Consider the following 11,707-nt stretch of genomic DNA (forward strand, 5'->3'; position numbering starts at 1 on the left):
ACTCTCTAATTAAGAGTGACCTCAATCTCGTGACGTTGACACCTTCCATACAATTGCAGCTTGGCCACTTGCATTAGCAAGTGAGCACACCCGCGATATAAGCCTGAGTATAAAGGAAGGAAAATCAAACATTTTTCGTTCTTCTTAAGCTTTTCTTGTGCCTTGAGAATGAGAGTGAAATATAAATAGAGAAGAGCGTACAACCAATCATGTCGCGCCTTTAACCCAGGCCCCTTGGCGAAAACATCAACAATTAAGCAAACGGTAGGTTGTAATGGATTCGAGACGTTAATTTAAAATGCAGAGCTTACAGTAGATGAATTTCTCACCAAAGAAGGGAAAAAGAACCTCGCCTTGTAACCTTTGCGCACAAGTACCTGAGACGATTATTATTTTTTTACTGAAAGTGCAGCTCTCAAGGAGTTCAATTCGAAAACCAAAAGTTTAAATCCCCTCAATTAAATTTTCCTGCAAGAATATATTTCCCATACCCAACATCTTCAATATTTAAGCTAATTTGCAAATATGGAAGCCTAAAGTGTATACCTCCTATTCTTTTCGTTTTTGTTTTGTTTTGTTGGGGTCTTATGGATTATGCATAAAGTTTGTCACTTTGAGGACGAGAACACACGTGACAGTCTGGCTTGTAGACTGGGTACTAGTAATTGCGAGTCATTGTTTTTCAAGTGTCGGCCATTTTGCTTCTAGCGTTCGTCGTTTGTATATAAATCTGCTGTCGTTTCCCCTGTTTTGGGAAAAAATTGAAGAGATTTCCGTCGCAAATTAGTTGTAATTGTTTAAGGTAAGTTATTTCTATTTCAAAATTGATCTTTCGCGCTGTTTCAGATTGGTTTTCTTTCTTTCTTTCATTTCGAAAATTAACTGCACTTTCCTGGCTTGTTTTTTGTTTGTTATTTCATCCAGGTGACGTCGTTGAGTGGAGTTTCCTCGGCGATATCGATACGGGAGTTGTTTACTCACGCAAGCCAACATATCTAGACTCGGCTTGTGTTTAGTGCGGATTGCACTGAAGCTGAGACGCTTTCGCAAGCCCACATTCATTGGCTTGAAATCCGGTGTGCGTTGCACCACATACCTCACAAGTATCTCACAAGCTATCACAAACCAGTATTTATCGGCTTTAAATGTCGATGTGGGTTACACCCCAAACTGAAAGAGTTATTGTACTCTAAAAAATAATTGCATTGAATAAGAGTTTTGCACTCTCAAAGAATAGTATATTTCGTACTCTTACTGCTGTCTGCTACTAGCCGCCAGCATGGGAACAACGATCGAACAGTACCGGTCAACAGCGGTCAAGGATCGGCTGTTACAACAATTTTGTGAAAGCCAAGGATGCATTTTCACGTGTGCGAGGGCGATTTTGGAATACGATGCTTATGATGTTTCGTTTAAATGTGTTTTACTTGCCAACATTAAAACAAGTTGTTGGACATTACAAGTCGTGTAAGGAGGTGATGTTTTGGTTTACACAAATGATGTGCTACAATGTTTACATCCCATTGCTTACAAAGCAAGCAAATGGTGTGGAAGAAAATCCAGGTTCTACAATATTTGATATCATTGATCCAACAACCTTTGTGTGCGCTGACTCTAGTCAAGGAAATGAAGCAATCTTTGGTGTAAATGCTGGTAAGCAATGTGTAGCAATGTCACTTACTGCTATTATATACCATCAAATACAAGATAATTCTACTTTGATAACTCTACTTTTAACAATATTTTGGTTATTGGAAATAATCTATACAGTTCTGTAAGATGTTCTGAGCGAACAAATGACTATTTGCTGTTAGCTGGTGTTCCAGACATGGTTTCAATATTTGTTCATGACATCAAACATTGGTCCATACATGTCTCTTAGAAATTCACTTCTAGAAGTATTTTCAAACTCTTAACTGAATTACAATAATTATTGTTTGTTAACTACTGGCATTAATACACTATATTGTAATGAATACACTTTAACAAATATTGAAACCATCTCTGGAACACCAGTTAACAGCAAATAGTCATTTGTTCGCTCAGAACATCTTACAGAATTGTATAGATTATTTCCAATAACCAAAATATTGTTCAAAGTAGAGTTATCAAAGTAGAATTGTTCAAAGTAGAATTATCTTGTATTTGATGGTATATAATAGCAGTAAGTGACATTGCTACACATTGCTTACCAGCATTCACAGCAAAGATTGCTTCATTTTCATATCAATGATATCAAATATTGTAGGACCTGGATTTTCCCCCACATCATCACCTGTATCTTTAGGTATTGCGAATGCTGTGTGTACCATCAATGTTTATTACTGCTACTCCAGTAGATGCTGCTAGTAACACTGTTGGATTCTCAGGATTCATTGGAGCATGTCTATAGATTTTTACTACAGTGTGGTAAATTGTTTTGATCAAATGGCTTTTCCCAGCACTACCTGACCTCCAGTTATAAATAAATAAACTGGTTCAACATTTTGTGACTTCAGGCTGTTGAGGTTTTCATTTATTTCTAGTCTATAAAAGCACCCTGTTGAAAGCTTTGCATTGCATTTTTAATTATTTAATGATCTAACTGATTCACGTAATTGGTCATCAGATATTCCTCTTGGCTGTTTATACATTGTTATTGCTGATGGACTGTGATTTCCAGTAGTTTGGGAATTTGCACCAAGCTCTGAGGGTACTTGTTTATTGAACATCTACTGATGATTCATCTTAGAATTGTAGTTGAATTTCAGCATTCTCTTGATCATTTATAAGATCCTATTAATAAATGACAGTGTCATGCTTGTTTTTTAGCCATTCTAGTGCTTCTGTTACTAGTAAATAGCTGATAGAGATGCTGTAGTGTGCACCAAAAGTTGTCTAAAGTGTGCAAATTGCAATAAGAGAAAGATTAGCGGCAAGTCATCGATGTAAAATTCTAAACAGGGCATGAAATTTGAAGCATACTGAAGAAACCCATTTCACTGCTGCATTGTGGTAAATTTTCAACCAATCACGCATGGACGCATGGTGGGCTGAATTGGAGTTAAACTAAGCATAAGACCCCAAGTACGCATTGCGGACCTTTTTTTTTTAATGTCATCCAACTGGCACGATAGATACGTGAACACTTAACACCTGACTCAACATTAAACACTATTTATATTATGCTGAAACTGGAATCCAGATGACTATTTAACACTTTATGGGTTTAGTATTGTTAAAATTCTGCTCTCAAATGACAAACAAATGAATGAAGGTAAAAATATTGGATGCAAAACTAACAATAGCCACAAAATAACCCTCCTCAAAGGTCTGTCGTGACCGTAAAATGACTCTCAATGGCTCTCTTATGAAAAGCCACAAAATAAAAATAGCTTCAATCCTTTCTGATGTTTCCAACTAGTTTTATTTGGGTGTTTCTGTGGTGTTGCATCGCTATGTTTTTCCTAGCAGGCGGTAGTCCTTCCGTAGTCGCTTTGTCAAGACTCAACCAAGCATTGAAGCCCGGACGTCAGTTAATCGAATGTTGTTTGGGTGAAGAAGCGATCGCTGGGAAACGACGGTCGGGTACCTAAGTGACTACATCGTGAGAGGAACGTTAATACGTCTTGTTATTTATTATTACCAAGAGGACCGGTATTCACCTATTCTACGATATTGGAGCACTATTATAGTTCTCATTCCTGAGTTTTGAAACTCAGCTGGAACTTCCTGTTTAAGTACAACCAAAATAGCTTAGAACTACTAATAATGTCCACTGATCACGAACGCAATAGAAGACTCGTCATTTCCATATGTACAAAGAACTCGTTCTCTTAAACAGCAGAGGAAAAGAGAATTTGCAATATGCAATGTTCATTTAATTTAGTAGTGTGTAGTTGAAAGTTACGTTCACTCTGCTGCATCCCAATACGATTTGAAACCAATATTTGAACAACCACGGAAGTCGGCGGTTTTTGAACAATAGGCCATTTCCGAGTTCATGTCTGCCTCCTCTTCAAAGCGAGTCTAAGTGCGAAGCTTTTTTTTTTTTAATGGTAATTAGTTGTACTTTACATATGAATGAAAACTAATTTTCATACAGAAAAACTTCGCACGTCGACTCGATTTGAAGAGGAGACAGACAAAAACTCGGACACGACCTAATGACAGAGGGCAAAGCTCGACTAGATTAGAATCACAATACATTTATTGCTACTGCTAACACTATTGAAATGGACACTGAATACACTCACGCCTCCAAGAAATCATGATTAAACCTAAGTCAGTGGCAGTGTGTCGTTCAGTGTGAACATCCTTTGTGATTCAAGAACGTTTTAACTCAGAACTGCAATCATAAGTATTTCACTAAGAGCATTCTGGGCTAAGTAGTGAATTCGCCACTATCTCTGTATTATTCCGTCATTAACTTTAAGAAAAGTCATATCGGTAGCCAAGAAGGTTTTGGATGACAGAAGCTGAATTTGAATAATTGAACTGCTCACGAATGCATTTAATGCAAAGTCATGTCGGCTTTATAATTATGCCGAGCAGGTTGGACGGCTGAAGCAGTCATTTCAAACTGAAACACTGATGCCTTCCGCTAGTTTGAAACCTTGTGAAAACGTACATGTAGAATCTCTCCATCAAAATACAAATGCTAATTTTGTTAATAATACACTGCACTTGCTACTTAAAAGCTTGCGAACCTCAGTTTCGTGAACTCGAAAGAGAAGGTAACGAACTAATCTTGTAATGGTTGCGGTAAATAGAATTCAGTGTTAAAACGAGAGACGTCCCTACCGATTTAAACTAGGAAAATAAGAGTTTAACAGATCAAACATTACATATACTGATGTCTAGAACAGGTAAGTAAGTATTCTTTACCCTAAATCCGGTGCATATTTATTCCACGTTGATCTTAGTAACTCAGTCGGGAGTAAGAAGACTCCAATTCAACAAACTTTCTTGCCACTGAGAAATCTTGGCTATGTCGTAGAGAGCGCTTTATCATGTAGGATGTTTTTAAAGCAACTCTTCTTCGTCACAAACAATCCGTTAAACAAGAATCAGTACAAAACTGTCCACTTCTCCTCAAACCGACTCATTCGTAGTTGCTGTTCAATATGCCAATTGATGCTTTTGAACTCAGCCTGGGATCGACGCTTTTGAAGAAACTGAGGGTTAAATTTCCATCGAGCAACTTGATATAAGATTGGATGCAGAGCTTTCAACTTTTCTTACCGCCGAATACTTGCTTTCCACTCTGCTAGACCGAAATTCGAAAATGGGTTTCATGTAAGATTTTCCCCATGTTCTGGATCAAACTGATCTTTTAATTATTTCTTTCAGATCTGCAGGTTTCAGTAGGTAAGGAAAGTGATCAATATACCAGAATAGTTATTTCTACAATTTTCTTAAAAGTACCGTCGCAAGTCACAAGTTTGTTTGTCTATTACCTTATTCTAACTTCGAACTTATGTAGCGAAACCGACTGCCTCAGATTAGAGAGACAGCATGCATGAAATAAAGTCAAAATTAAAACACTTAAATTTACAAAATGCTCTTTTGATAAAAAAAAAACCCCTGAGGAAACCGTATTACGTACCCGAACAGAGGAGAGAACAAACTAAACCCCCCTATCGAACCCGGGTCGCATTGCTCAGTGGAAGGCTAGTGCTAACCGCTTCACAGAATCTTCTCCCCTAAGCTACCTTCTAGCTAATTTACAATCCGGAGACACTGAAATAAAATGTTAAAGGAACTAATGAACAAGAAAGGGATTCTTCTTTGTCGTTAGGTGTCCACCATTAGTTTACATTAAGCACTTAATGACTGGCCCTAAGGGAAACAGTGAGTTTTGTTTCCCCGAGACCCTCAATGTTCCCCGAGGCGATGGCGTGGGCAACATTGAGGTCGAGGGGAAACAAAACTCACTGTTTACCGAGGGGCCAGTCATTAAGTGTTTTGTTATACCTCCCAACTCAAAATAGAACAATTACACAGATAAAAATTATTTGCTTGACATCGGCTGGCGTACAGATTTGCCGCCGTTTCAAAGGTGCACGACCTGATCACGTGTGAGTCGAAAGTTCAAGTTGTTGTTGCTCTAGGGCGTCATGAAGTTGACCAATGACACGTGACACGTTCTCCTCCAATCAGAAAAAGTAATTTGAGTTGGGAGGTATAACAAAACATATTTGTAAACTAGAAAATAAAGTCTTATTATTACTGTGACATTTGTAACGCCTGCTAATAATCTTGCAATGCGCTCATGATAATACAACAGTCTCTGGTGTTGAAGGTACCGTACTCTCCTCAACCTTGCAGATTCATCTTCAGTGATTGCTCCAACCAGGTAAATTGAGGAAAGAGAGGTTGTATTCTCAGCTTAAAGCTCAATTTCTCATCATCCGTGACTGAACAAAAACTAGGTACGTACTTGTAACGCATATCAGTAAAAATAAATTAAAAGGTGGAAATTATAAGCTTCAATGATAGCGTTATCTACTATCGACACTAGAACATGTTGACACAAGAAGATAGCCTCGCGTCCCGAGTGGCTTCTTCTGGCAAATTCTACAAGAAAATGTAATTGTTTCTTTTTCCCGGGTGGGCGTTGAAATATCACTGCGTAACGGGCAATCTTTTTGTCTTTGCAATTGAAGACTTTTTTTGACCAAACCGAAAGTGTCGTCAATCCACGAAGCTGCAAAAGTGTATTGCGTCGGTATTGTCTTGGTAGTTTTTCATGCGTGATAGAACGGACTTTTTAAAGTTGTGTTGCATAAATTGAAACTTTTAGTTGCGGTTTTCACTAAATTCAAAGACGCTTGGGAAAATATGCTGTATAGGTTTTAAGCCGTTCTTGTTGCTTTTAATTAATCATCACGTCCAACCAATCTGATCCAATCTTCAATCCAACAAAGAGATAACCCCTCTTCCTAATTATATATAGCAATACGTGTTAAGAAGAGTCTTGGCTTTTGCCGGAATGTGAAATTTGGCACCGTATTTTGCGTCTGAATTTGAAAATAGGCACGCATTGCGTACGTCTGGTAGTGCAGTAACGCAGCGCTTTATTCCATATTGTCAATTGAGCTGCGTTTTGTCTTCCAGGAGATTCAATAGTACACGACATTTGGTGTCGTAAATCATTATAGTGCCTGTCTTAGGTAAATAGCCCCCTGAGAAGACATGTGGTTACTAGTAAAATACTAAACCCAAAAGATTGAAGAAAATAAAAGGGAATCGCAGAACATTGTGCTTCGAGACTGACATGATAATCATTTTCATGTTCCCTTACAAATTCTTTTTCACCACAAGGTTAAGCGTGAACTCTGAGCCCCTGACAGCTTTCTAAGACAAAAGTTCACTGAAGTTAAGCCCTGTTCGACGTAGCCTTCCACGCAAACACTCTTAGGGCTTCGTCAACGCGTGACGAATCCCTAAGAGTGTTTGCGTGGGCCCATGGGTCCGGCGGGGTTAGTATCGGATGGGAGACCTCAAAATATACCGGTACCACTTTGTGCCAGGCACTTCTATTTAAACGCAAGGTACAGAGTTCTTTTAGCCTGCTGTGAGCAAGACAAATATTGATGCAGAGGTAAATAAATATTGATAATCAGTTTTTAGGAAGAGCAGAAGGAAGTGTTCAGGAAGTGTCGATCGAGAATAACAATATTTTGCCATGAGCAAAAAAAATTGCGACATGAAAAAAATAAAATATTTGAACCGCGAATATAAAAAGTTACCATCAGCGAAAAACATCTGGGATTTTTCTATTGTACTTTTAGCTGCACAAGTAAAGTGACATCGAATTCAGCGGGCGCAGTGATCAAGTTACCTTGCGTTTACATCTGTGTCAAAATGTTTGCAAGACACCGGGTTTTTGTTTTTGTTAGTTACGGTAATCCTTCGTGTTAAGATATTTCAATTCGTGTAATTTGCTGCTTTACCATGCGGATTGAAGGTGCAGGTGGATTCAAAGAAAGGTTTAAACCGTAAATTACAGCGTACCTGAAGAATGAGAAAATTAAGGATATTAGTACACTCTTCTCAGTCACTCGTAAGCTTAAGTGTCACAGTAAAAGGTTAAAATACATCATCTTTAGCCAGTTCCTGTGGGAATATAATCCATTAAAGTGTAGAAGGCTTTGTCCCAAGTTGAAAAAAATCATGTAAGTCCTTATTAGTTACGTTTATTCGTATCGATTTCTCAAGAAACTTTGACAACAGTATGCACAAAAGTCGTAGCAATGTCATCAAAATGTGCATGGCAATCAACGGATCTGTGAACCGCTGTTGATTTCACCTTTATATTGGACTGAAATACGGAAATAGCAACATCAAGGAAAAGAGGCACTGCTCGAGGCTGTGAGATGAGAATGTTATTTTCACATGCGCGCGAGCTTTCCTTTTGTGAACTTAATATAAAGGGGAATGTCAGTGAACGCATTATCAAATTCATGTTAGTGATACACGCTTGCACTTTGCGGAGCATAGAAGAGGCAAATCACACTACGACAACACTGAACACAACTTTATTTCAACGTTAAACTCGCTTTGCCCTTTTTAAAGGAAAGCCTCAAAGGCAAAATCTATTTGTAATATAGTACGGCGGCACTGGATGATGCATGTCTTGAAGAACTACAATTATTCAAGGATGATTTCAGCAGGATTCCAGCTTCTTTCGTTCCCTAATAAACGAGTTAAATCCCCAGACAGTCTTATTCCACAGAACTTGCATTCGTAAGATGAGACCTACGAAAGATTATATGGCCTATAATTCGGGACAGTTCCACCGCCAATCCTTTCTGAGTTGTTCACTTATATCTTAATAAGGTCACATTTACCACTTTCTGTAGAACTATAGCGCGAGCTTCTCTCTACAAGTAACTGCTAGACTTCTGCAGAGTTCAGATTTCCACGACAACACCATTGTCATGCACCGATCAACTCGAAAACTTCACAATGTTTTTGCTACTGCATTTGTCGTGTATAGTGGAACAGCACCCCATTTAAACATTTTCCGGTAGATTGTCCGTGAACAGGTGTATATCTCAATGGGAAACCTTATACGGCCCGCATACGAGCCGGCTGGATATATCTCACAATATGCAATTTAATTAAGGAGACAGCTCGATCAATTGCTGACGAACTGACGTGTTCGCCGGATTTTCCGGTTTGCGATAGATATTTCATTCACCAGTGGCTTGTAAGAAGTGTGTTTACGCGCGAAATATTTAATATTTACAACGAAATGTCCCCTTTATAGCCATGGGGTTAAATGTTCCGCAATCGTTACTGCCCTCGCAAATCATTCAAAAATTATGCGCGAAGCAAAATGGTAATTATCATATTGAATGAAAATGTTCTTTGATCAGGTCGGGATAAAAAGTGGCAGGAGGCAGCGCTTGGCGAGGTAAGTTAAATTTTTCTTAACACTCTTTTTGCATTGATGCGATGTTGGCCGTCTCAACTCAACCGAACGCAGCGGAAAACCATCGATGTGAGTTGATCATGATTCTCAACGCTAGATACAACCGTATATCGTTATCAAGAACGACTTTAACTAAATTTAATAACTTTTTAGAGTTAACACTCGTACCAAAGACAAATGACGTTTAAACACGCGCACTAAAGACACTTTACACAGACGCTCGCTTGCACATCAGATAGTGTGTATGCAAAACGTTGAAGGTTTTTGTCAACTTGCCTACGTTGTTTACGCGATGAGGTCACAGCTAACAGGCTTCATTACAATATGACGCGCTCATCAGCTGTTTTTGGCAGAGAAGCAACCATGTATCACTAAATATCCAAAAAAAAAGCCACACCGATCTGGTGACTACAGTATTCGCTGTATGTCGCGACAAAAGTTGAAGTTCAAGTTTAAGTTCGTTTATTCACACTTATTCAACTACAATGCAACAATAAGAGTAAAAAAAGAAATATGTACGGATCGTTCAGACGTAAATTGTATCTGCAGATTTAGAAAATCGGAAAGCCGTTTATCTTCCAAGTTCGATTAATACCAAGAACATCCTCTTGTGGCCTAAATGTCTTGGTTTGTATTCTCTATTATCCTCGAACTTCGATGAATATGTTTTGAAAGTGCTTTGACGCATCTATAATAGCGGCCTCTCGAAATTGGTTAAGAAAACAATGCCCCGCAAACAAACAGAAACTGTAGAAACAATAGACCAATCCGTGTTTACGTAGAATGTTTTCGTCATCACCTTATTACAAGTAAGTTCTCAACTAAAGTGGCTTTCGGCCAAACTAAAACAGTATCCAATTGAACGAAATTGCCTTATTGAGCAAATAAAGAAAAAAAGACATAGGGTCAAAGAATGCGAATGGAAAGTGCCTCTGAGCGCAATCTCTTAACATCCAGCCCGTACCATACGTCCGGAAAAGGTAAGACTTTTGAATGGGTCGTTTAATGGCACTTTTTTAGTCGTTTTTTAATATTGGACTATGGGTATTAGCTAGTCCAAATATTTTCGTTCAATTATGTTTTTAACTGATGTTGTTCGCTTGCTTGATTGCAGTTAATGACATTCAGTGACGTGTTGGAACCCTTGGCTTTTTCTAAGCAAAAGATCTTCGCATTGTAATGAAGGAGCGCAGTTCCGTGGCTAGGTTGGCTAGGAGCGCGGCTTCGGAGCAAGAGACCCGGTTCGATCCTCGTGGACCCTTAAACGTCCGTTTCGACTATTTTCTGATCCTTGTAACTATAGCTTTAAATACCCGTTACAAACGGTGAGCAGCACTGGACAGCGGGAGAGGGGGGTAAAGGGAGCACCTGTCGGCTTCCATTGACACCAGCCTGGTAGCTGAAGGAACTACCGACGTTAAATAAAGTTACTGTACCTTTACCTTTACCAAAATAAGTTAGTTCAAAGAAAATGAGTAATACAACAAAAAAATGTAGACTTGAAACGGGACCAAAAACGCGGAGAAGCCCCCCCCCCCCCGGTATAATTGCGCTGTACACAGCTCTGCCACCAAAGCTTCCAACTGAAGTAATTTGCAGGTTTTTTTAATATACGCCACTCACAGCCACATTGAGTCCCGTTTTGTTTTTTCCAGGCTTCCTTGAAATTGATCAAGTTACTCCACTTTAACTGCCGATGACAATAAAACAGAATTTGATTACAATATTCTGCCCTACAAGGACATTACAAGACCTAGTGCGGAAATTTGCATTGTTGAATGAAGGATCTGAATCCCTTCCTTCATTGTGAAATGCATCGATTTAACCGGGCGCTTAAATTAACCATATACCTTTGTTTAACTGAGCTATATATGGGAAAAGATGAATGCAAAAATCAGTCGTGCTGTACATATCTCAGGGGTTTTTGCTTTTTTCTCGCCTTTGTCATTGGTTTTCCATGTCCTGTCTTTATGAACTCCTCGGCAACTAATGTCACTGGAGATTACTTATGTTTGGGTATTACATGACCCACATTAATCTGGCCAGAAAGAAACACAAACAATAGAATACGTGCGCAAGGCATTTGGCGGTTTTAAACACAAGTTTTGTTTGTCATCAAACCGTTCAACTTTTTTTGTGATGGGATAGGACATTTTACGGTAAGCCGTGTATTATTCGGCGCTCACTCAAGTTGCACAACTGAGTGTTGGTGGGATTTGCCCACTAAAGTCAGACAGCGTGTTGGTCCTTTATATGTGTTTTGCAGAGAAACAGGAAAATTAGTTT

At 38.8% G+C, this 11,707-nt stretch overlaps 1 protein-coding gene and 1 long non-coding RNA gene across 2 annotated transcripts in view; one reads left to right on the plus strand and one right to left on the minus strand.

The window, feature by feature from the left end:
• Window positions 1-690: 690 nt before the first annotated feature.
• Window positions 691-2,492, plus strand: LOC137993050 (uncharacterized). Its single transcript, XR_011121799.1, has 2 exons — window positions 691-802; window positions 925-2,492. It is a non-coding gene; the product is annotated as an uncharacterized lncRNA (long non-coding RNA).
• Window positions 2,493-11,097: 8,605 nt separating this feature from the next.
• Window positions 11,098-11,707, minus strand: part of LOC137991643 (low-density lipoprotein receptor-related protein 5-like) — a 25,055-nt gene continuing 24,445 nt past the window's right edge. The window contains exon 9 of the mRNA XM_068836697.1: window positions 11,098-11,111. Coding sequence (XP_068692798.1) covers window positions 11,098-11,111 — 14 coding nt within the window. The remainder of the gene's footprint in view (window positions 11,112-11,707) is intronic.

The sequence above is a fragment of the Montipora foliosa genome, chromosome 2 (genome assembly GCF_036669935.1).
Source record: "Montipora foliosa isolate CH-2021 chromosome 2, ASM3666993v2, whole genome shotgun sequence".
Classification (NCBI taxonomy): Eukaryota; Metazoa; Cnidaria; class Anthozoa; order Scleractinia; family Acroporidae; genus Montipora; species Montipora foliosa.